The sequence below is a fragment of the Myzus persicae genome, unplaced genomic scaffold, assembly GCF_001856785.1.
Source record: "Myzus persicae strain clone G006 unplaced genomic scaffold, MPER_G0061.0, whole genome shotgun sequence".
NCBI lineage: Eukaryota > Metazoa > Arthropoda > Insecta > Hemiptera > Aphididae > Myzus > Myzus persicae.
The window spans coordinates 34,845-61,239 of NW_019103278.1; the positions used below are offsets into that span (position 1 = coordinate 34,845).

Genomic DNA, 26,395 nt, shown 5'->3' on the forward strand with positions numbered 1-26,395 from the left:
CGCGCCGCTTCTACGCAATCAATTACATCTATTTATCGTATTTTGTTTCATTATATTATTATTATTGTATTCCGCGGTTATAATCATCGTAAATATTAATCTATATAACTCGTGTGCGCGTTCCGATCGCGGATCATGCCCACACACGGAGCCCGACGGGTACCAATGACCCCTCTCAGCCGCTGTCTCGGGCGTCCGAAACTCTGCAAACGGACCGACTCGCGGCGACTTCCGGTAGACTCGCGGCGGGCCGCTGCAGCTGCGTCGGCGATAAATAATATATTTTATGCAAGCTGCACTCGTTGCGATCGTAATTATTGTGAGATTGACGTGACGCGCACCGAGTACTTACCGTAATATATGTATATATATATATAATCGTATGACTCTATTGTCACATTATACTCATTTGTATATATGGTGTACCTTGTGCTGCAGTTTGCATGGCCGCCTGCATTGGGGTGATGAGAATGCATATGTGACGTGCGAAATTAATCATTTCTTTAACATATTTACCTACACTCCAGCTTGTACCCGCTGAGTTTTCGGTAAGTTCTAGTACTTAGTAAGTAGGTACCTATAGCAGATAAGCATGTAAAGCTGGCTGGAGAGCAATGATTATTGTAAATCGTATAGATTCAAATTTCAAATCCAACGGTTTAATATAGTTTTTTTTTTCCTTATTATAATATTGGATATCCATATAATTTTTTCCTACCAGTCCCAGCCTTGCAGCTCTACTTTAGGATAACACGATTTCTTAACAAAAAGGTTAGGTAGGTTACTTAGGTATAAGTACCATCATAACTATAGAATACTAGATCCGTCTTGACAAAAGAATCACATTTTAGACCAACATAGTAACCACATAGAAAACAAAAACAAATAATATCTCAACATAGACATTACTACATTAGTCCTCACAAATCCCAACACCTTCTCAAATTGAATATCCTACTCCCTAAAATTATAAGGAATTTTTGAATGGACACCACCTTTACTCAAACCCTGCCTTTGTATATTCTATCATAAATGTACTATATTTTTAGATTGTAAGTACACCTATTCGTTTTCTAATAAACAAAAAAAATACGTCGGACATTTTAACCATGATTGATATACCATACGTGATACGTGCGTATGTATTTAATATATATTATGCGATTTTTTTAAAAATAAATATCGAATGAAATAATAACCAAATGTTATACTGCTATAGGATTTACTATTCAGTTGTTAGTTTATTGATCACCATTCACAAATATATTGTAATCAATTATTGTACGTTTACGAGTTTTTATTATACCTAAATTCTAATTACACAACTGTTAAATTCGTGTACAAGTTCAAAGTCCAATACATATGAAATGCTTCCCAATCCTAAATAATATATGCTTCATATCGCAGATTCGTGTTTCCATTTCAAATTAATATTTTTAATTATTTCAAACCTTATCTATAATTCCATATATTGTCAGTCTATGTGTTCCCTTGCAGTGTGTGGCAGTGTATCTTAAAGCGAATATATCAATCATAATTCCTCCTTCATTTGAATTATTTTATCGAGTTCGAACTTTGAAACCTTCCAACTAAACTTTAGTTATCAATTACCTATAAGAGAAAAACGTATATTCGAGGGGGACAATGACACACTATAATGTATAATATATTTATGAATAAGATTGACGAATATTTGGCCTAAATCGACATAGTAAAAAAACAGATTTCTACGCATCTTATTAACAAACACCCTATAAATCGTTTATAAATCCAGTTCAATGACTTCCCTCTAATCATACCACATTATTTGTGATTTGCGTGCTTGCGAGTCGCAATCGAACCGACTGTACATCATATTTTCCCAAGTCTTTAAAATTGTCCCAAAGAAAATTTTCACAGCGGGAATGAAGTAAAATAAGTATTATTAAATTAGGTAAGCATTCTCAAAATTAAAAAAAAAATACAAAATATGTAGAAACTAGATATGTACTTTTGATTAGCAGTGTAATAACCTGTAATGATAAAAATAATTCATTGATTATTTCGAATTCAAATAATCAATGGACTATTATTTTTATCAAAAACATTTGATCAAAATACTAGTGTTATAATGAATAAGCACACAATAACATAATTATTTATAATTAATGGTTTCAGTTTCCAATTGATTAGTTACGTATTTTAAAACGATTTATATTTCCTAATGTTAGTCTTTTAATTTGTTTGTGATTATGGTTTAACTTAATAATAAAATTTAATAAACTTATTTTAACCAAAAGTTTCGGCTTAAAGTCAACAACCATACAACTTAATTTTTTTTAAGAGGAGCGATGAATGAATTGATCAATTTAATTTGCCTATATATATATATATATATATGTACAAACGGACAATAAAAACTGTCTGTAATCACATTTTGAAGAATTAAAAATTTGATTTTCAACTTAAGGGTTCTTATAATATATTTTTACAATGGCGACCTTTTTTTCTTATAATGAGGATTCAATTTGTTATAAACAATTTATCAAAGGATAAATTAAATTTAAAAATATTCAAAAATAACATAATTTTTACGATACAGGTACTCGTAAATATCGAATTCTCATCTATCGATTTTTGATATTTTGTTGTAATTCAATACACTTGAAATTCTTACCAAATTTTATACTGGATTTTCGATGGATCGTAAAATGTTCAAAATATTTTAACCCTTTTTAAGCTATTATTATACTTATAGCCATAGCCCATAAGTAATGTTTGATTTTTTTTTAATTATCATCGATAAATATATTTTGACGGTCCGATAAAAAAACTTGAATATTTATTACAAGGTTCCACATAAGATATTATAATAGATAATAAAATTATTAAACATACATATACATATATTTGAAGTAAAACTGTTCACTAAATTCTCAAAAAATACTTAGAATCACGAAAATTTGAAAATTATTTTGTTGTAAACATAGACATAATTTTAGACAAATAACGAAAAAAGGCAGTTCACCGACACATTCCACCAACCTACACATATATGTACCTTAAGTTAGTACGGTTTAACACTTAGGATCTGCACGTTTTCAATAAATCTCCGCTATTATACGCCTATACCGATAAAGAATACTCGGTATCTACATAATTTGGGAGCCACTACAATTCTAAATGTTATTTCCAAACACAAAACAAATCTGTTCAAAGATTTAATTAGTTGACCAGTCAGCATTCACTACTCAGTTCGATGTTGTTCACAATTGTAGGTACCTCTTAATTACTGATTTTCAAATAGTCATTTTACTAATGATTTGAATGATTAGAAATAAGAATAGGCTGGTAAGTAAAACTATAAGCTTATAGCAAAAGTAGGTAGGTATATAATATAGGTATAGACTCGATTTGAATCAGAAACATTTGTCATCAGACATCAAATACCTTATTCCAATAAAATATAAACCTAAACTATGGACGCAAACAATGTTTGAGATTTGGGCCCCTCAAATCTGAAGATTTTTATGAAAAAATAAATATTTTTCATATATTCCTATTGTTTTGTAAAATCTTCAGATTTTATTTTAGGGAGGTTGTTATTCAAAGCTTAGAGGATAGCCCACCCTCTTCCCACTTGTTGCGCCTATTACAGTATAACCTTACCAAATACATTCGTTACGACGTTACCTATTATTTATTTATGTACCTACTGTCGTTTACTTTAGTCGAGTGACGAAAAAAAATGTAGCCTAAATTCTCCTTTGAGTAGGTAACAAATGACATAAAATACATATTAATTTATCTACCTGCCTGTTATGATGATGCTGAATATTGTTTATTTGTGTACACGAAAGTATTAAGTGCCAAGGTAGAAATATAATAAAGTGCCTGTTAGACCGTATCGATTTTATTACCTAGTTGCTAGTTATTTTAAATTTTAAATGCAAGATAAGATTAGTTTTAATTGTTTGTCTTGATAGTAGATAGTAGAATACAAATGTATAACTTTATAGAACATTGAAATCGACATTTTTTATTTAATTCGTTGAATCAAATACTCTCCTAGGCAGCGAAACAGTTATTGTTATTTGTCACTAACAGCGGTAGCTAATGGCATAGAGCAGGTCGTGCAGATATGGTGAGTAGGTAGGTACTGTGTGTTTTTGAGGGCTACTACCTATGACGACTACAAGCACTGATTTGGCGACGACTAAGGAGTGTCGATCGACAGCTGTAACAACTAACAAGTTTGCATACGAAATGCTTGAAAAATCTTTAAAATTAAATATAAAATTAGGTATTCAACAAGACATAAAAATATTAGTAACAAAACGAGCAACCACTAGCAAAATATCATAAGAATCAGCCATACTAATGAACTTTGTTATTATCATAAGTCAAGGCACTGTATTTTATTTCATTCGAATATTGTTATAACACAAATTAATAATATTGCGAAATATATTTGTTTAGAATCTTACTAGGATAAAAATAATATTAAAACAACAATCATTTCCAGTTGTCTAAAATATTAAGTATACAAAATTATATTAATCTAAATATCAGTTCCCTTTTGACCTGTTGAGCAATATTGTGTGCTAATGAGTGCTAATGCTTTGGGTATATTTAAGAAATACACAAAGTTCAGACATCTGTTTTTGTGATTATTTCACTTTAATGTCCTGCTGTTATCGAACGTCCGGTGTTTATTTAACATTACAAATGATCTATTTCTATAAATATATGTAATATAGATATTATTATACATGCATGTATAAAAAAATTAAGGTTTCAATAAAATAAAACTTAATTTTAAAAATTGAATAAATCTAAAATATATATTATGTAAATGTAATTCAGTACGGAATATATAATAAAGCTTTGATTAGATGAGAATAAATAATAAAAAATACTATTAATTTAACAATTAAAATTATAAATAAATAAAACTCACAAACAATACCTAAAAATAAAATAAATAAAATATTTATGTACTAGAGTGTGTTTTAAACACTTTTGTACATATTATTTATTATGTCAGAAATAATGGTGATTTAACACATAGTCTGAAATGTTAATTAAATTACCAAATAACAAAAAATTACTGTACAATAATACACGTTCAAAATGTTTTTAGAAAGAGAAGAAGAAGATAAAGCACCACAGGCTGAAGATATGTAAAAAATAGAATGTATTTAAACATTATTTCTGATCATAACTAATAATAATTGTTAATTAATGTTACATAAGTATAAAATAATAAAACGATCAATACAATTTATAGTTGACATTGTTTCATAAAATAATATGGCTGGATTTGAACCAAAGAAAGACCGTTAATATTTGACCATACGTATCAATGACCTTTGGCGGCTTGTTTAGCTGCCATTATTAAAGGAGTCAGACTGGCTAAAGGTCTGGAAAGCTTCAAAAATGGGTGCTGTGAACATTTATAAAATACAAATTGCATAAATAATTTTAAATGTTAAGTTTTTAGGTATATGCAATATTTAAATAATTTAATAGGTAAGTAATTTTTGCTTTTAATTGCATTAGGTACTTCAGACATAGTTTTATCAATTAACAATATTGTTTTTATTAAATAGATTTTCAATAATATGAAAAAAGGTTAAATGTTATCAAATATTGGTAAAAGTTAATCTTAAAACATTTTTTCGCTATCTATTGAATATTATAAAACATGTGTAAAAACTGTAAAATGATTTTAATTGATAATGATAACTCTAAATTGTGTTCTAGATTATTAACCTACCAGTTCTCATCAAAAGATAAATTTTACTACTATATTTACTAGTATATTTTATTAGTATATAATTTACAGGGAAAAAAATAAGAAACTATTTATTTACATATTTATTATTAAAAGTCTTTAAATTTTCAGTTTAAAAATATAAATATTATTAATATTAGACAATACTAATTTAGAAAGAAGTTAAAAATCATAATTTCCAACTAATAAATAACTATTTTAGTATCAAGACTTAAAAATAACCTTAACTGTTGTTCGAAAATGTCAACAGGTTAACAAAAGTCAGCATTTATATGAGGGTTGATTTTGGATAACTTTATTTCTATTAGATGACAATATTAAGTTACAGATGTTTTCAAATATTTGTTGACATCCAGTCCATTTTAACACAAAATAAATCAGCTCACTTAAAATACTTGGATTTATTGAAACATGAATAAAACATTCCAGAGTAAATACCTGATTGTATTGTTATAGACAACAAACCTATAGTAAGGCAGTTCGGATTTATTAATGGTCTTTCTAATTATGAATTTATTGTCATTGCTTTTTTTAAAAACGACTCAAATCATAAAATTGAAATTTACGCAGACCATGAATAACTTAACTACAAGACATTGACTTGTGTTTCTTTTGCAGTGATTTGAGTTTCAGATATTTTTATTAAATATAAGTATGATAAATGTACTTAATTACACAAAATATGTAGCTGCACATGTCATTTATAATTTGACAGTTATTTTTGAAACAACTGTGACTTATGTTGTTTTTGAAACGATTCAATAATGTAAATGTGAAATCCTAAAGTGATTTGAAATATAAAGAATTTCAATTTACAGCTTGTACGTTTATACAACGGTTACCAAAAACGGTGGCTTACTACATTTAAGAAACATTCATTGTTGATAAAATTGTTATAATAATAAATGTTATATTAGCTTTACAGAATGTAAATATCTAATGATTTCAAATAAAATACAAATTTCATTAACTTACTTTTAAAAGTTCAGAGGCTGATGCACGGTCTTCAACCTCAACTTCAAGGCACTGATCTAAAAAGTCTTGAAAAATTGGAGATAATTTTTCTTTTTCTTTGATCTCTGGTTTCCCATTAGTTGCAATTAAATACAACGCCTAAATAAATATTTGTATTATATTAAAATACATCAGGCAAATAATGTATTAATTTATAATTTATTTCATACCCTTAAGGGATTTTCATTCAAATACGGTGGTTCACCTTCAATCATTTCAATAGCCATTATACCTAATGACCATATGTCTACCTTAGGACCATACTGTTTACGTGTAACTACTTCTGGTGCCATCCAATAAGGTGTACCGACCATTGTGGTTCGTTTAGATTGCTCAGGTGAAATTTGAGCACAAAATCCAAAATCAGCTAATATAAAAAATATATAATTAGAATGTATCATAAATTAATTTTAAAATTCTTTAACTGTAAGTAGCATATCCATATTTCTACAAATGAATTTATTACTGTTTGATTTTTAATCGTTTAGACTATCTAATATTTTCTTTTGGACATCAATTAAAGTTTATGGAAACAATATATTAATCCAAACATTTAAATTTTATCATTTAAACATACATTTGAGTCTCAATAACTAAAATAGTAAAATCTAAAGAAAAATAATATAAATTTTAAATGAAAATGAAAATAATAAACTAAATAAGTATTGGATTCAAATTGTTAAAAATAAAGATTTATATTTGACTATCTACAAATTATCATTTATAATTTTACCAATAAAATGTCATACATTTACATTTAATAAGTACTTACTTAACTTAACACTACCATCTAAACCAAGTAAAATGTTATCAGACTTAATGTCTCTATGTATAACTTGGTTGAAATGTAAAAACTGAAGGGCTTGAAGTACTTCTCGGCATACAGACGCTATTTGACCTTCGTCCATACAAGTTTCTGTGACAACATCTGTTAAGCTACCGCCTGGTAAATATTCCATTACAACCTAAAAAATAACACACAGATTATATTATTTGATTATATATACAGTACACTTATTATTTTTAAAAAAACATTAACTTTTATGAAGTAGATTTTAATTTGGAAGTATTCAAATATTATAATTTAAATAAGATGAGTATCAAAGATACCCCATTACAATTTGTGGAGGACTATTCCACTTACCGACCAAACATTTAATTTGTATCAATAAAAATTATTTGTTCAACATAGATAATATTTTATATTAATACATCAACATTTTTAGCAAAATAGCTTTTGATTATAAAATCAATAATAAGATTTGCCACTTAAGTATTAAAAGTTGAATTATCATTATGTCACAAACAAATATAAGGATAATTAAAACAAATAAATAATTAATACATCCAATGATTTCCATTAAATAAAATTGTGAAAAAAATTACCTTGAATATGTATATTAGAAAAAAATACTGGAGAAGTCGCTTTGCTGGAAGCAATTCAAATTATTTTTATTTTGCATTTTCCCATTTTCATGTATTTTTTTTTCGATTATGTCGTTTTTACATATATTAAGTACACTTTGAACATTTAAACTTCAAAGTATAAATGATATCAATTTTTTATATTAAACAAAAAAAGGACAGGAAAAATGTATAATAGGTGTTGAGTGTTTTTTCTCTAAATAAGTCTCTAGAATGGATATGTTAAGGGGATGTCACACTTGCATGTATTGACTCCATCTCGCTAATGTACAACATACCAAATTTTACATTAAAAATAATTCATTTTACTTTTTTAATATTAATATAAAGGTTATTATGAGCATTTAAAAATGTACAATTTGGTCTGTCTACTTATAGTAATAGGTTGATCTAATTTATCCAAAAACAAATTAAATAATAAATAATATAAAAATATTTATAATATTATTTCATACATAAGGAGCACAGGGAGTAGCATCTAGAATATGCAGCTATCTAATTTATACCCCCAAATGTAGAACCTTAGTGTTGTAGTTGTGTATAGTGTTATTGTTGTTAGTCAGCAAGGTTCTTTCATTTAAAGTACGATGTTCAATTTAAATTTCATTTTTAATACCTATAATTGTTTAAGATTGGTCTAAATTGTGTTAGGTATTGAAAAACATAATTTCAGTAAACGTGGATCATTTCAAAATTTTACAATTAGATAGTATTTTTCAAATTATAATAAATTAACAAAAACTGACTGAGAATAAATTGTCATTGAATGTTTGAATATCAAAATTAGTCAACATTTGAAGTTCAACGGTCATGAAAAATGTATGAGGGATGTATACAAAACATTTTTTTAATTTCCAAAAAAAAACCTGAGAGGCATCTTATAAAGCTTTAGGAGTTAAAATCAAAAATTTTATGAATTTGTAACTAAAAAATAATAATATAAATATCTTTATGATTTTGACAAATATTGTAAAAAGTGCAACTTTAAATGCTTACAAAAAAAAACTGAAACAATTCTTAAAGTTAAAGATAATATCCTCAAAAGGTAATGGACCCCCCTTCTCCCCCCCTCCAAAAAAAAACAAAATAAATCCAGTACAATTATTGTTCTGTTCAGAAACTAAATCATGTTTTTTTGTTAAATTAATAACATCCTTTCGATCAGCATCCAATATATATACATATACATATAAGATAACTATGAAGATATATTCAATTATTTTTAATTATTACCCAAAGTTCATCTTGTACTAAATAACTATCTAAATAGTTCACAACATTTGCATGTTTATTTTCTCGCATGACTAGTATTTCATTAATAATAAGCTCTTTCTTTGGTTGTTGACCTAAATTCATTTGTTTTATAGCCACTTCCATACCAGTTGACGTTTCAATAGCCGTATACACTGTACCAGATGCTCTGTAATAGTTATAATGATTATGCAACTTATTATTACAATATATTCTACACAATCCAACAAAATTGTAACTTACCCCTGTCCAATTTTTTCCATCTTGGTATATTTTCTATTTGGATCACCTACTGTTACAATTGTTTTTAGTTGTTCTAATATTTCATTATCAGCCACTTTTTTACGACTAGTGGCAGTAGTGTTATTTTTATTTTTATCCAATACTGGAACAGTTCCATTAGTTTGACTAGGCCGGTGAAGTGGAACCGGTGAAACTACTTTAGGTTCTTCTTGGGTGATGGATCTAGGCTCATCTTCTTCTATTGGTTTGGTATACACAGATTTTGTACGTTCGGGACGTACAGATACAGGTGGTGGAGGAGATGTTTGTTCATCTGTTGTGGGCGTTGTGGTCAGTGAGGGACTAGTGCTACCTGTCGATGAAGAAGGCTGGCTACTACTGACACCAGAGTATGATGAACTACCTCCACTGTGTGCACCACGCACTAATACTTCAGTAGGGGGAGTACTATTTTGTACTGGATAAAGATTGTATAAAATATAAAATATAAAATTACTATTCAAAAATATTATCTAAGTAGAATTCATTAATTACCAATATTTGTGGCTGTGGTCATATACTTGGAAGTTTTCGATTGCTTACTGGAGTTATCAAACCAATTAAGCACATCAAGAACAGCTTGAGGATTCTTTTTTTGTTCTTGTTTGCTTATATTGGATGTTATTAAAAGTCGAGCCCATGCTTCTGGCATACCCTACATCAATAAAATTCATTTTTAAAAACAATTGAATATATTTTTAATTTTAAACAAATAAAATGTATAAATTCACAAAAACAATTTATATAAATATGTCCCACTATTGAGTATTAAGTAAAAAGTAATAATCAAATAATATACTCTATTTTGGTAAACATACAAATAATAAACAATGTTGATAAAGAGTAATGAGAAATTAATTTTATAAAGTAGGATTTTTTAAAATTTAATTCATTTTCAGAAATTATTAATTAGCTTATATTTTATAAATTTTAACTCATTAACTAAAAACTATAAAAAGAGCTCATAGTTTAAATTGTCCATAATAAATGACTTCATTTTTTTTATTTTTTCCACAGTAATAATTATATTATTAAATGTATTAATAAGCAATGTGATTTTATGCAGTAACTACTAAAACACCAAACACATTTTATGTCCATCTATGCTACTCACAAAGCTGTTGATGTTACTCACTTTATATGGCAGCTTGAAACAAGAAAAAACAAACACAGAATTCTAGAGACATTTGTCTATTTATCAGTATTAGTTGAGTGATTTAAATTGATGCGTGCTAATAATGTTATCAATTTTTCCAAATATGCAATATATTTATCAATTATTACACTATGAAATAGTTCTAATCATAAAATTACAAAATGCACAAAATACACTCATTTGAATATTTTATACATGTCCTTATGTAAATTGTATTTATTTAAGATGTAAATAAGAAGTTAAGAAGCCTATCATGTAAAGTAACCCATCAAAAATATTTAATTTATTATAATAAGCAATTGCATTTTAAATTTTGATTTAAGGTATATAACATCTAAGTATTACAATCAATTAGATTAACAATAAACTAATTTATTGGTAATTCCTTGAAAAGTTTTCTATTCTATGTTACATAATAAATGTGAAAACACAACAAATAATGGAAATACCACTTTACGATACTCCAGCATTGATTAAAAGATTTTTGACCTTTGACATAACAAATATGAGTACAGGATTTCAGTTTAATAAATAAGACAAGTAGTCAAAAGAAATCCTTGAGAAAAGGTATTTTCGAGTCTTAAATATTAAATTTGAAACATGGTTCTGGCATTATTATTTCTGGTATTTGTTACCTTTGTCATGCATAACATAGTAAATTAAAAATATTGTAATAATTTATACAGTTTTGTTACCTAAAACAGTGGCTAATAATAAAATATCAAGATATTATCTTTATTTTTTTATGAATCATATAAATTTTTGTCGTAGGTTTTTTTTTTAATCTACTATATTATTAAAAATAACTAAATTGTTTCGATTACACTAAAAATAAATATTTACAATTGTATTATATGAGTTGCCTATGGACAAAGTGAATTTTTGATCAGAATTCTTGTCATTGTTAGTAATAGTACCTATAATGTGAGACATTCTTACTTTTTAGACAGTATATATTAGAAGATGAAAAAACTATATCATTATCAGGGTTTAGATCATTTAATATTTATTTATTGTTATGGCATAAAGATAAAGAAAAGTAATCTGTAAATTTGTTTTAAACATCAAGGGACCCAAATATAAAATGTTCTTTTACATATTTTAGGAATTTTGGAAGATAAAAAGTGAGCAAAAAATATTACATTACTCATTGTTTTAATTATAATTACAACACATATGCATAAAAAATGTATTAATTTAATGGTTCAATAAAATTTAATGGACCAACTATGGGCCACTAAATCATATTTAGAGGACTATTAGCTCACTATTGATTAGTTAAATGTTTAGTGATTGTTCATGCAACCCGGCACCAGTGAAGCAACATGGTGACCTCAATGTTTTAACTTTTATTTAGATACTATTTTCTATATTTGAAAGGCATGTCATAGGGGAATAGTGCATCCCAAGATTTATTTAGTTACACTATAGCACATATTATAGTACTTTTTAATGCTAGGTAGAAAGTCTGAGTCCTAATCAATACATTGTAACAAAAATTTGAGTCAGTTTACTAGGGGATCTTCTAACAATTATAACACATTACTCATCAGATAACAATGTTAAAAAAGAACAAAACTTTTGTTTTAACTATTTAAAATATATTTATTAACACTCTTGCATGAAGTCCTACATAAATTCAAATTTGTACCCCTTCTAACAAAAATAACAAGTAAAAAATCATGACTGAATTTGTTAGGTATTTCACAGTAATACTACATTTTGGAAATTACTAATAGGTTAAATTAATTACGATTGATTTATTTTTACACAATCAGTTTTAAAGTAAAATTTGTGATCAGTCTTAGCTTTTCAGTAGTAATATAACCATACATTTTTTTAACACATTTGTATTCTAAGAATCATATCTAATGGTTAAATTAATTCTAGTTTTTTAATATTTATATTTTTCAATTTGACTACATAGCAAAGCATATCTTAGCAAAATTGTAAATAAAATGTGCAAATTAAACTATACATTAGCTTTCTTTTATCCATATGACCATATATTAACATTTAAGAATGATGATACTTACAGTAAACTCGCCTGTATGCGCATCAAATCCTACATGCATGGTATGTTCAAAATTAGTCGGATAAGATATTTCGGGTTTATCTTCAGATCCAGTACCCCGTGTTTTCAGTTTACCAGTAACACGGCTTTTAGAAGTTTTCTTTTTATGGTCAGAATCTGGTTCTTTAGGTAAGGGCCGCATTATATCCAAATTTGGTACCGAATCTCCACGAGCAACTCTAAAACTATTATACATTGTAAAATATATAATTCACAATAATCAATTTTATTATTATTATTACCTGTTACTCGTGAGACGGACCGGGGGAGCTGGTGGCTTGTCATCATCATCTGACATTTTTAAGAATTATATAAAAAAAATGACTACTAACTGATTGGCATTAGATTGTTCTAAAACAATAGACAAAAAAAATTACAAAACATTTTGGTGAAAGACATAATTAGTCTCCAATGATAGTTATTTTTTAAATATTTATTGTTTCTGACTCCACCTAAACAAACATTAACTATTCACTATTTTTAGATTACCTTAAACATGAAAATTCTTGGGCCCATAGGTGTGTAAAAATGTAAAATAATCGTTTAATGACAAATTATCAACCATGTTATGTCGTAATTATGTATTAAAACTATTTAAATCTAGCATAAATTATAATAAAAATTTATTATCTAGTTAAAACGAATAATAGGAAGCAATATAAAAAATGAAATAAATATCATAATATCCTGTAAAGATTGCTGATGAGTGATCCTAATACCCAAGATTCATTATCGCAAAAAATCATATCATAATTTTCGTGTTTTGTTGGTTACACTGAACTATGATAGATGCAAAGACGTATTACAATTGGGCGCCAAATTTAATTTAATTTTTACTTCCAAGAATGTCAAGAAAATAAGATTTAAAATAATTTAAAATATAGGTATTACTATACATGTTGTAGGATTGTATAAAATGTATAATAGTATAATATTATATTGTACTATAATAGTTTTAAATGTATTTATTATTATACAATAATTAGGGCTTTAAGGGTTATAAATAATAATTATCTATGCATACAGCTTAAATACATTGAAGCAACTAGGTACCAAGTGATCCATTAACCATTTGACGAAGACATTAATTATTATTCCAAAATCTAGTAACATTTTCAAAAATATGTTTAAGTCTATGACTTTAAAAATGTTCTTTTTTAATACATTTTCTGCATTTTTTTAGCGTCCTAACTTTTTTATTTTATTTTTTTACTTTGTTTAATGACAACCGCAACCTACCTACATTTTCAATTCCCAATTCCAAAGCAGAATATATTATAGAGTACTTCGATACATTAAAATTGAATTTTGAGTCATGACTTGTAAGTACTTAAGTTTTAGTTAAGTGATGTGAACTTGTAAATTGAAACAGGGGTGCCCTACAAAGTTCAAACTACTGGTCAACTTCTGCGCTCATCTAAACTTTAAATACTTAAAACTAATAAACTAGTTACTTGTCCAAAATTCGATTCTTATAGATCAAAATACTCTGAATAATATTCTGATTCGGAATATAAAATATATTGTCATTCAAAAAAGTAAAAAAACTTACAAGTAAATTTTTTTTCCTAAACATTAAGTTTCGTAACGACTTAAAATGATGTAAGTACCTGCCTAACAGATAAATAAAATTACCTAACCTAATAAAATATAATATAATAATAATAATAATATAATAATATAATTACCTCACCTAACGTTTGAACTAATGAGTGTTTTACGCTAAATGGCCCACTCTATATTATTCTCTAATACTATCTATCCAGGTCCAGGAGTAGTGTTCAAACAGATCCTCCTCTACTGTCGGTTTAAACGGAAAAAAATAAAATAAAATACTATCTATCCAATGAAAGAACACACCAATTCTACAAGTGATCACTATTCACTATAGGTAACTCGTCATCGAGATGAGTTCCAAAAGAAAAATGAAACTAGTTGGTTCAATCAAAAAAAAAGCGCGAAAAGTGGGAATTTTTACGCACAACCAATTTTTAACAAAAACAATTTTATTTTTTCAGTATAACACAAAAACATATAACCGTAGTATACAAGTATACCTACTTAAAATTTTCACAAAATATTTATATTAGTATTTTCCATACATGATGGTTTCTATAGATAACTTTTTTTAAGCTATTTATAGCTATGAAAACTTGAATAAAGAATACAACCTTATAAGTTGTTTTAAAAGCAATGCAAAAATATTAAAGATACATATGCACAATTATTTTGTATAAACCTACATTTAAAATTCATATTTTGACAAAATTCATCAAAATCTTAAAAAATGTTTAATTATTTTTCAGGTAGAAATTCATAAAAGTTTAGGAATTTCCACAAGTTTTTCTACCTTTAACAAAGAAAGAGTTCGTCGGAGTGTTATTCTAATTATAGCCATGAGATATTTTCAATTTTTATTAATTTTTTATTAATAATTATTAAATTAGATCATTTATACACATACCTATGCTAGGATGACACATAATCTTCGCTCAGAATCTTTTTCGGCATGCAATGACTTATCAATTATCATCAAATTCAACTATAACACATCCACATTTTTAATAATTGTAACCAATGAAATAGTGATGGGTAACAACAATAACTAACATGTGTAACCTAGTACTTACTAAATATTAATTAACACAATCGTATAATAATGGTTATAGGTACCTGCATAAAATATTTCTATTTCATTTATTACAGCAAAAAATTTAATATTTTCATTTTTAATAATATAAAAAAACTAAATGATATTGTATAAAGATTTTTATAGATTTAATATCTATGCAAACATTCTTGCTTTTTTTATTTTTAAATGGCAAAATATATAATTTTGCCTTTACATTTTATGAAAACTAATTTTTACAGAAAAACAAATGTATAAAATATTACAATAATTTTGTATAAAAGATCATGAAAATAACTGATTTATAAATATATGTTCCTTTTACTTATTATGCTTGTTATATTTTTTGGATTTTGATAAACTAATCAGTACTTATGTTTTCACTGTTTTCAGAGTCATCACTTTTCAATTTAGCAACATGTTTTTTAAATATTGAATACATTTCTTCAATTTGTTTTTGATTTTCTTTCCTATGAAAACATTATTTTTAAAAAATCTACTTTTAAATATAATGTTAGATCTTATAACATTGGATATTTATAAGAAAGGTTAGTATATTAAATTTCCACAGAAAAAAACATTAAAAAATGTTAATTTTTACGATTCAGGGGGATGGTTCTCTATATGTTATAAAAGCAATTAAAAATATTATAATTTTTTTTAAATAAACATTAAAAGTTCAAATGTTGAAAAAAATTGTTGAAATCACGAAAATGTGCAAATAACATTATAGTTAGACATTTATACAATTTTCAATATTTGTAACTGAAAATAGAAAATGTAAAAGAAAGTTTCTCATAAGTAGTTCAAACTGTTCACAGATTCATACTGTCACCAAAAAATCTAAAAAAAATATATAATGATAGTTTTTTTTTATAAACACTTTAATTTCAAATTTGGTAGAAATTAGATATTTCATTAAAGAAAAAAGGATTTTTGTTATTTTGTTGTAATTTATAAGTATTATTTGTGGCAACTTGAAACTTTTTAAGTATATTATTATATTTTAAAAACAAATGACATTTTCCAAAAATGAATTAACTCTATTGTATTATTATAAGCTAATGTATAATAGTAAAATAAATTAGGTACTTTAATAGTAGAAATATTATCATACAATGTTCTTGGTATTATAGGCTGATGTCTGCTCAGAACCGTTTTTCATTAACAGTTAGTTTAAATCATTGAAAAATTCAAAATTAATACATTCATTTCAGTGACCCACCACCCACACAACGCTTAATGTATATAGTAGTCTGGTACCCACTTGCCTACTTTAATTTAATTTCAATTTATCAACTTCAGACTATAAATTAAATCTATTTAAACTTTAATCATTTATTATTTGTTGACTATAGTTTTTCTGCCCAACACTGGTAGTTAATGTTCTTTAATTTATTTTAGTAAAATAATCTTTGAAAATAATTAAATGAAGTATATACTAATATTTATAATCAATGGTATAACTATAAAAATTACTAATTACTTACCTTTTTTCTTTAAATGTTTGATATTCCAATTGAAATTTTTTTTCAAGATTTAATAATTCAGTTTTATGATTCATATTAATTTCATCTATTTCCATTTTACAGAGTTGTAACTGGTGTTCTTTTTCAACAAGATTATTTTTTAAAGTATCTATTTCTTTCATTAATTTATCAGCATTTAGTTGTGCGCTTGTTGTTTGAGCTGCCATATTGTTTAGATGTGTTTCGTTTAACTTTATCAATTCATTTTTAGCTAATTCTAAATTATTTTGAAGTACTCTCACTGTCTGAGTAGCTTCTACAGAATGTGTTTCTGCTTCTGCTAATTTAATTTCTAAATCTGTTTTTTCTTTATGTAAAGTCTTTATCTTTGTACTCAACAAAACTAACATCTTTGTCTGAAATAAATCAATGTTAAATCAAATGTTTGAGTTAAATAAGTACATAAAATAAAAGTATACAACCTGTTTATCAGAAATATTTATTTCTTCTTCTTGTGCAATTAAATTGTTCATATTTATTTTGTGATTAATTTCATTTGATATTTTAAGATGAAACATATTTGTAAGAAATAATTTTTTAATACCTATTAATTCATCTATAAGCAAAAGTATTAAATAGTAGTTAATAGTTAATAATTTGTTTTTAAGTAAGTAAATAATAATTGTAATTTGTAACCAGAATAATCTTTTATATTTAGTTTCGTCGAAGATTTCAGATTTTCCCATTCTCCTTTTAATATGTTTAATTCATTGGTCAACTTTGGGAAGGCTTCTAATAATAGTTGACTTTCTTTTTTTTCATGTAAAATTTTAATAGTATAGATTTTTTTAATTTTTTTTATAATATAAAAAATTTTTTCTAAGTCCTGGATAAAAAAAATGTATGCATCATATTATTAATTTTTTAAGTGATATCTAAAAATCTAAAAACCTCCAAAGAATTCATGTTTTCCATATCAGAATTTGGAACTTCATTGCTTATTTTTTTTATAAGTAAGTTTAAACTTTGTTTATTAAAAGACGCCTCAAATTTTAATTTTTTAACTTGGTTTGAAATTAAAATATAATTTTCTTTTTCTTTTAAACTATTGTTTTTTAATTCTTCAATTTCCTGTTTAAGTTCTTGATTTTCTAATTGAAAAAGTTGTAGTTTTGATTGTAATTCACTATGAATATTTAACATTGGTATAATGAATTATGCTGATTTTAGTTTTAAGTATGAAATAAATATGCATTTTACTCGACACTGTTATGGCATTGATTGTTAAGAATTTTCAATTGTGTTTGATAGTTTTTATCAACCGATGCTACGTGTTCAAGCAGACTTAAATTCCTGATCTGAACTTCATTTTGGTTAATGGAATTAATTGATTCATTTTGTTTTAATTTATTGGCTATAAATAAAAATTATCATAATCATAATAATTAAGTTTACAGATTATTTATTATTATTTATAATATTTTATATGTAAACTGATGCACTATAAATAAAGTGTTAAAAGAAAATATAAATCATACATAATACTCGTATAGGTATACAAATATATAATCATTAACTTATTTTAATAATTATGATGCAAGTACCAAAAGTTTTCAAAATGCATTAAAAAAAAATTAACCTATTTTGGTGCACAATACACAGAGTTTCTAGATTACAAATATTTAAGATTCTAAGCAAAACAAAATATTTCTTGTATTTTTAAAAGGATATTTTCAATACCTAGTACTTCCCTATTACTATTGTTATTTGGATAGGAATACTTTAAAATTTTCACAAAGGTTAATAGCACAATTGATTGGCAATAGTATTTAGTAGATTTTTAAAAAGATATTCTTTTATTTTCTCAAAAGCTATTCTAAACTTAAGAGGACATTGCACTTGTAATCTGCATGGGTTTTCTCCGTCTTACACACAAATGACATACCGAATTTTTGTTCACCGATTTCAATAGAGTGCTGTTAGTTTTGATATTAGAGTGAATTTACCTATTATCATCTTTTGAGTAAGAACATTATATGTGTTTTCTCTAGGGTTTCTTATGATATTTTTATTTTTAAAAAAACTTATGAGTGTCTAAAATATTAATAATTGAAAATGCTCATAATTCACTTAAAAATTAAAACATTGTGAAAAACCAACGAGAGTACTCAAATAATGATCTTATTAAAAAGTTTGATAGTAAAAATTATAATACTATAATTTATTCATTCTAATATCAAAACTAACAGCACAGTTTATTGAAACTGTTGAATGAATTTCCTATTTTATATGTGTGTAATACGGAGACAACATTTGTAGGTGCAATTTCCTCTTAAGATACAGCTACCAACATTTTGTAAATTAAATTTTCAATAATTTGTTTATAGATTTGACATATTATAGAAAATACTATTATTTTTGACATACCTATCATAGAACACATTTCCACAGGCACAGAATTTCCTTGAATGCTTAATTCTATAAGAATCTCATTGTTTTTTAAAGATTCCAATAATAATGCTGCTCCAGTTTCACCTATACAATTCCAACTTAAATCTGAAATGAATGTAGGTATCTTATATTAAAATGTAAAACTTAAAATAAAAAAAGTTCAAAACCATATTTACACGGGAACTTACTGGAAGTAACTATATACTGTATAATTGACCTGGTTTGAACAATTTTAAAGGCTATTAATCCGGTTAAAGTATAAAAATGAAGATTTTAAAGCAGGATTATCTGCTGTATATTAATAAGTATTAAAAATTGAATATAATATTAATAATAAACATATAGCAATTATTGTTGTAACATAAAATTTAAATTCCAACCAAGTTTTGAAAAATATTAATACATGCCAAAGGCCAATAAATAGTATAATGCATATTGTATACTATTATGTATGTTGATCAAAAAAATTTGATCATATTTACCAATATTCTTTAAGCATTTATTTATGGTTATCATTTTAGCTAAATGAAAACCACATGTTTGACACAGGTTATTATTTGCCAAATTTAAAGTATTTAATACTGTATTTGACATTAAACTATGACATAATTGGGAAAATGTATCTTCTGAATCACCAATGTTATTCCAATCCAATTGTAGTCTAAAATTATTTATAAACAATGCCATTTCTATATTTTATTATCTTATAATATAGTAAATCAAGCTAATAAAATGAAGAAAAAAAACATACTCTGTAATATTAGTATTATTCAATAATATTTTAGAAATATATAGCGTTAACTTATTTCCAATTTGATTTCCTTTTAAATATAATTTCTTTAAGCTTGTTAATTTACTAGCCAAATCTAAAAAGTTCTTCAAACCACTAGCTGGTAGTAAGCAATCAGATAAATTCAACACTCTTATTGTCGGGTTACATTTTATCGTTTCAACTATCAGCGAACAAGAATTTTCTGTTATTGTAGTACTTTTTAAATTTAATTCACCATGAACACTAAAATCAAAATTAATAAAATTAACTCGTTTTTTTTCAGATTCTGAGCGGAGCGATGAATTTATGGATTTTACAATGGTGTGCGTTTTTTTATATGTTTAATTATTTGTGTGTCTGTCATCACGGTTTTGGGCAGTAAAAGTATTCGATTTTCTGTAACAGCAATTTTTCTGGTAGGAAAGTAAATCTAGTTGGTGCATTCGGGAGGTCAAATTTAATATTTCTCAATCGTTTTCAAAAGCGATAAGAAAAACTGGAATTTTTACGGTTGACCAGTTTTTGAAATAATCGATTTTGGTTTTTAGTGTAACTCAAAAAATAACTTAATGACTGCAGATGCATGAAACTTTCATTGAATGTTTCACTAGTTTGTGTTGACATTTTTTATATAACATACAATTTTCAAAATATTTTGACTTATGTTGAACTATTTATAGGCATATGAAATTTTCGATTATTATTTGTTTTTTTCAAACTAATGTCGATAAAAATTTGTTCGGTCTATCAAAAATCTTGTTAATGTAATACAAGGTTCCTCATAAGTTGTTGTTAGTGGAAATTAAAAAAAAGTTGAGCGTAAATATCCACAATAATTCAAGTAAAAATCACGAAAATTAGCAAATTATTTTGAGTTAGAAATACATAAACATTTTTCTTTTTACAACTAAGATTTAAAAATGTAATACAAGATTCTTTATGAGTTTTTCTACTTTTATCAAAAACAAAATTTCTACCTGAGTCAAATTAAATTTTTATAAACGTTTGAAGTTGAAATTTTTACATCATTAGATGTTCACTCGATTTCCTATGTAGCGATTTTCTCATTTTGTCAATTTTATCGGTTGGGTCAAAAAGCATGAAAATTGAATACAAGACTCTAGAATCTCTAGATATATTGTAACAATAGCAGTTTAAAAGTATTAAAAATATATAGGTACGATTTTTTTTTTTTTTAAAGCATTAGAGTTCAAATGTTGACAATATTTTTCAAATGAAAATTGAAAATGATTTCGTAGTTAAAAATGAATACAATTTTCAATTTTTATATCTAAAGATTGAAAGTTTGAAACAAGGTTCCACTTAAACAATTTTTTTCCGTACCTAACTAAAAATTGTAAAAATTCTATAAATACAGTTATTTTTTACAGACATTTTAAGTTCGAATTTGGACAAAATTGTATATTAACGCAAAGAATAACGTTTATCATTTAATACGGTTCAAAAACAGTCCAATATTACATAGGTATATTAAATTATTTTCCAGCATCACTGATAATTTAAGAATAATATTAATTCAACTTACCAACTACCTATCATATAAATAATAAGTAATAACAATATAAAATATCCTAGACTAACAAACAGCCTCGGCTAAGAATCATTTTTCGTATACAAATATACAATGATATAATTTCATTGAATCCAAACTTAATACCATCTATTACAGCGACCTTTTATATGATATACCACCTAATGTACAGCAGAGTGACATCCACTTACCCGCTTTTTTTTTTTTTACCTTGCATTGTATAGACAGGATTCAATAAATTGGTCAGCAGATATTTTGTTTTTTAAACATAATTTTCGATAAATATTGCAAATATCTGTATTCATAATACTGGTGTTATAACTTATAATATATATCGCATACGTCAAATTAAAGTTCAATGATTCATTTAAGAACTTTGTTAATTTATAATTTATGATTATACAAAAGAAACACCAAAAAATGAATGTCTCAAAAAATAATAATATACCTATTACAATTATTAATTTATATTTAATAAATATTATAGTCAATATTACAAAAATAAGTTCGAACTTTAAAAAATAAGTTATGATAACTGCTATTTAGTAGTAAACCACGGGGCACGAATCAAAAGGATCTATATCCATGGACCATGATTTATAAATAAACATTTATTATTTTTATTCTATGCATAAACATCATTATAATTTATAATGTCTATGATTCTATACCGTTGTTCTCATAATAGCACAGAATAATTAATATCCAATAATTATAGTCCAATTTATTCGTCTAATGGAAAAAAAGTTTATAAGACTATTTGGAACATTTTAAATAAAACGAATATAGTTGTATAATATTATAATCGGTCAGTATAATATGTTAGTATTGAGTGAAAAATAAGTAATTAAAAGCATAAAATCTACAATTCACATATTATATCTAATATACCTACGAGTCAGTTTGGTGTAGAAAATCATGTCAACCATGAATACAATTATGATGAAGTTTATTATTATAAACACAGTGATTTTAAACAATAATAATTTTTAAAGATTAAACAGACATATAATTTTATCTGTATCTATGGTTTTCATTCTGTAATCAAATTTTTAAAAGCAATGATAATAATTGATAAAGCATAAATAATATGTATAAATGTATAATATAATATAATAATAAATATTTGTAATTTATATTTTATGTTAATTCAGAGAAGTATAGAACTAGATATTCAAGTATTCAACTATTTTTTTTTATGGTTATTTATCATGAATACGTTCACGTTGTTAAACTTTTCAAGCGTTTTGTAATTTAGAATTTACAAATAGTTTTTAAAATATTTTTGGGTTAATAGATTTTATTTCTAAAATGCCCACCATACTTGAAGGTGGTCCAGAATACAATAAACTTATATTTAATTACGATCGTAGTTGGACTGATGATTTACCAGTTTGTAAAGTATCAGGTATGTATAAAATAAATATTTTTTTCAAAAACACCCTATATCATAAAAGTATATTTTAGGTGTTGGATACTTAACTCGTCAAAGATATGATGAATTAGGTCAACGCCGAGAGGAACTGGAATCCGAAGACATCAGTCTTCGATGTTGTTATGATGATGCAGGTGTTGTATGGTTGTATGGACTATTTAATGGGCACAATGGGGCAGAAACGGCTCGGTTTGCTCGTGATCGTATTGCTGCAGAAATTTTATTGGGCCAGTTACCTGCTACTGAAATGGATCAAACTGCAAAAGAAATAATTCAGTAAGAAATAAACATTAGTATTATAAACATAAATTTAAATACTTTTTAATAAAAAATTATAAAATTATAGACAAAGTTTTCTTTCTGTTGAGGGAACTTATCTTGAAACCATTGATAATAAATTACTTCAAAGAGCAAGTTTACTACTTCAACTTCCTGAAGGGATATCACATTATGATGCTTACCAACAATATCCTCAAATTGTAAATTTTATCTTGATAATATTCAATATTGCTTATTGTAAAAGTTTTAAGTAATAAATAGATTTTTTTCAGATAGAAAAATTAAAGGAACTTGAAGAAGAATTATCGTGCGGTACTGGGGCATCTATAGCAATACTTAAAAATAATCGTCTGTATGTTGCAAATGTCGGAGAAAGTCGTGTATTGTTGTGTAAAACTGATAAAGACGATGTATTGAGAGTGATACAGCCTACAGTTGATCATAACTTGACAAACTTAGATGAAGTGACGAGACTGACAAATCTTGGACTTAAAATTGCTGATGGAAAGATCAATGGTTGGATCATTAAAAATATATCTAAGAATAGGCACAAATTGATAAAACTGTTTAGGTAATAGAACAATTGGAAATCAATCATCAACAAGATGTTTATGTAATTACATGATAAAAGGTGCCTATAAAGACTACGAAGAACTTAGTGCAGCTTCAGCTGAACCAATTATAGCTGAACCTCATATTGTTGGAGGTATTTCTATTGATTCATCATACAGGTAAAATGTTTCAGTTATTTTAAAAATGAGAAAATTAATAAACATGACATTTACAGATTTATGATGATTGCTTCTCCGGGTTTACTGAAAACTTTAGAAGAAGCCACCGGCACTAATCAAGTGAACAAAGAGTTAGCACTATTAGTAGTTGAACAAGTAAATACATTCATGTGTGATTCAACAACCAATATTACAATTATTATATAATTTATATTTACCATATTGTATTTCTTAAGTTACGAGTGCAGTCTACATTAACTGGTGTCGCTCAAGCTGTTGTAGATCATATAGCTAGAATATATCATGATACTTATGAAGCACAAGATAATGCTACTGGAGCTACTCGTCCAAATATTATGTTAATGATACGTAATTTCAATTTTGCAATGCCTAATGCAATCACCGAACAACAACACAGCTGGAATGGCTCATATGATCAAGGTTGACATCAACTGTATAAAACATTTAAATTGCTTTGCTTAAAATATTTTTTTTTCTTCAGATACTGCTGTAAACTTGACTGAAACTACAACATCAACTTCATCTGATCCATCTAGCGGTTCAATCAAAGCTATACTGCCATATGTTGATTTCAGTGAATATAATACAAATGTTGATAAAGCTAAAGCACAAGGCAAGCTTCCTTCGAATATCAACTTTTTCTATGAATAGATCAAAATATCATTTGGATTCACTTTTTAGTTCAGTAACTAAATAGTGACTTGGTTAATGTTATTATATAGATTAATTTTATTTTTGTATGCTGTTCTGTTCCTAACATAAAAAAAATATATTTAGGTTGATGGGTACTGGTTTAGTTGACACCCACCGAGAAAGTGTTCTCCCACCACTCAGGTTTAGTTGATGTCCACCACCTATATCACTCGTATTTTTGATGTTCTACTAATTTTTATTTCTATTGTCACATTAAGTTAACTGTAATGTGTATATCAATATTGTTGGTAAGCATTGTAATTTGGCATCCCTTCAAAAAATGAAGTAGTAAACTTGCTCTTTGGGGTAGTTTATTATCAATGGTTTCAAGATAAGTTCCCTCAGCAGAAAGGAAACTGTCTATAATTTTATAATTTTTTATTAGAAAGTATTTAAATTTTTTGTCAATTATAAAAATGTTTTTTTGAAATAAAAACTATTTTCCACAAATGTTTAAGATACTATGTAGTAATATATTCTAAATGATAAAACTCTTAAACCTAAACGTGTATGTATTTATAGTTAATAGTTCTATAAAATATGAATCACAAATAAATATATTATATTTATTAAGTATACTTTATCAATTATTATGATTGATTTAAAATCTGATTACAGAATAAGAATCATCTATCTAAGAAAATATAATATTATAAAGTTATAACTGTGTTATTCAGAAAATAAAACTATAACTATTTACTCAGTAAATATTCTCCCGTACATGTTTGTATACACATTAATCATTATTAATTAATAGTTATGAGTTGAGCAAGGACTTACATGCATTTGCATGTTTTTTCTGGTTTAGTTAAACGAATGCAGAGTAAGTTCACAATACTTTTCACAACGATTGTGACCAAAAGCTAAAAGTTTTTAGTGCATATTTGGACATTTTTGATTGTAAGAGCATATTTTAAGCTTATAGTGCATATTTTGACGGTTTATTGAAAATCGAGCACTTAGGTGAATATTTTCCATGAATCAAGGTCAACAATTTGTTATAAACATATAAAGACGATAGAGATAAATTTTATCTTGAAATAATAATAATGGTCAGTATTTACTATGTCTATTTTTGTATTTTTATTTAATGAATAGTAGGTACGTGGGATAAAAACGATAGTATAAAGTATCTTTTGTCAGTGGATAGATTAGATTAGTTCTAGCAGATTTGCCGCGTGTGTGTAAGCTCTGTGAGTTTTTGTCACTATTAATATGTTAAAAGAAAAATCGACAAAAGCTTATTGTTTGAGTAATTTTGTAATCGAGTTTGATGAATCTGTATTTTCAACAGATAATAATTAAGAAGAATGGGATCCAACATTTAAAAAAAATTACAAATCAATTTAATAAAATAAATGTAGTTAAGACTTATAGTGAATAAT

General features: G+C 26.1%; 3 protein-coding genes across 6 annotated transcripts; 1 reads left to right on the top strand and 2 right to left on the bottom strand.

Moving 5' to 3' along the window:
• Positions 1 to 5,293: 5,293 nt before the first annotated feature.
• Positions 5,294 to 13,646, bottom strand: LOC111034144 (serine/threonine-protein kinase PAK 2). Of its 4 annotated transcripts, none has more exons than XM_022315203.1 (11): positions 13,468 to 13,646; positions 13,221 to 13,329; positions 12,941 to 13,157; positions 10,884 to 10,895; positions 10,244 to 10,403; positions 9,710 to 10,166; positions 9,449 to 9,635; positions 7,563 to 7,755; positions 6,961 to 7,157; positions 6,752 to 6,889; positions 5,294 to 5,425 (listed from the first exon to the last, which is right to left on the bottom strand). In XM_022315203.1, exons 2-11 carry the CDS (start codon positions 13,274 to 13,276, stop codon positions 5,342 to 5,344), a joined length of 1,701 nt encoding a protein of 566 aa, XP_022170895.1. In that variant the 5' UTR covers positions 13,277 to 13,329; positions 13,468 to 13,646; the 3' UTR covers positions 5,294 to 5,341. The 4 variants fall into 4 exon arrangements, with proteins under 4 accessions (XP_022170895.1, XP_022170893.1, XP_022170897.1 ...); XM_022315201.1 differs by having other exon boundaries at positions 12,941 to 13,163; positions 13,468 to 13,645; XM_022315205.1 differs by lacking the exon at positions 10,884 to 10,895 and having other exon boundaries at positions 13,468 to 13,645.
• A 4,556-nt stretch (positions 13,647 to 18,202) lies between these two features.
• LOC111034152 (leucine-rich repeat-containing protein 45-like) lies at positions 18,203 to 22,618 on the bottom strand. The gene is made up of 5 exons (XM_022315219.1): positions 22,062 to 22,618; positions 20,279 to 20,542; positions 20,010 to 20,188; positions 19,504 to 19,632; positions 18,203 to 18,490 (listed from the first exon to the last, which is right to left on the bottom strand). Exons 1-5 carry the CDS (start codon positions 22,154 to 22,156, stop codon positions 18,333 to 18,335), a joined length of 825 nt encoding a protein of 274 aa, XP_022170911.1. The 5' UTR covers positions 22,157 to 22,618; the 3' UTR covers positions 18,203 to 18,332.
• Positions 22,619 to 23,162: 544 nt separating this feature from the next.
• Positions 23,163 to 25,583, top strand: LOC111034157 (TGF-beta-activated kinase 1 and MAP3K7-binding protein 1-like). The gene is made up of 8 exons (XM_022315230.1): positions 23,163 to 23,259; positions 23,319 to 23,562; positions 23,633 to 23,765; positions 23,838 to 24,081; positions 24,137 to 24,296; positions 24,353 to 24,452; positions 24,533 to 24,737; positions 24,799 to 25,583. Exons 1-8 carry the CDS (start codon positions 23,163 to 23,165, stop codon positions 24,966 to 24,968), a joined length of 1,353 nt encoding a protein of 450 aa, XP_022170922.1. The 3' UTR covers positions 24,969 to 25,583.
• The last annotated feature ends 812 nt before the right edge of the window (positions 25,584 to 26,395 follow it).

Coding starts and splice junctions, on each gene's coding strand:
- LOC111034152 (XM_022315219.1), bottom strand. CDS start 22,156: ATGAATACAGATATTTGCAATATTTATCGAAAATTATGTTTAAAAAAC. Junction 20,189..20,278: donor AATAATACTAATATTACAGA/GTATGTTTTTTT, acceptor AAATAATTTTAG/ACTACAATTGGATTGGAATA. Junction 19,633..20,009: donor TAAATGCTTAAAGAATATTG/GTAAATATGATC, acceptor CATTCATTTCAG/ATTTAAGTTGGAATTGTATA.
- LOC111034157 (XM_022315230.1), top strand. CDS start 23,163: ATGCCCACCATACTTGAAGGTGGTCCAGAATACAATAAACTTATATTT. Junction 23,766..23,837: donor ACCAACAATATCCTCAAATT/GTAAATTTTATC, acceptor GATTTTTTTCAG/ATAGAAAAATTAAAGGAACT. Junction 24,082..24,136: donor TGCTGATGGAAAGATCAATG/GTTGGATCATTA, acceptor AAAACTGTTTAG/GTAATAGAACAATTGGAAAT.
- LOC111034144 (XM_022315201.1), bottom strand. CDS start 13,276: ATGTCAGATGATGATGACAAGCCACCAGCTCCCCCGGTCCGTCTCACG. Junction 7,756..9,448: donor TAGTACAAGATGAACTTTGG/GTAATAATTAAA, acceptor GTTATTTTTTAG/GTTGTAATGGAATATTTACC. Junction 6,890..6,960: donor TGAATGAAAATCCCTTAAGG/GTATGAAATAAA, acceptor ATATTTATTTAG/GCGTTGTATTTAATTGCAAC.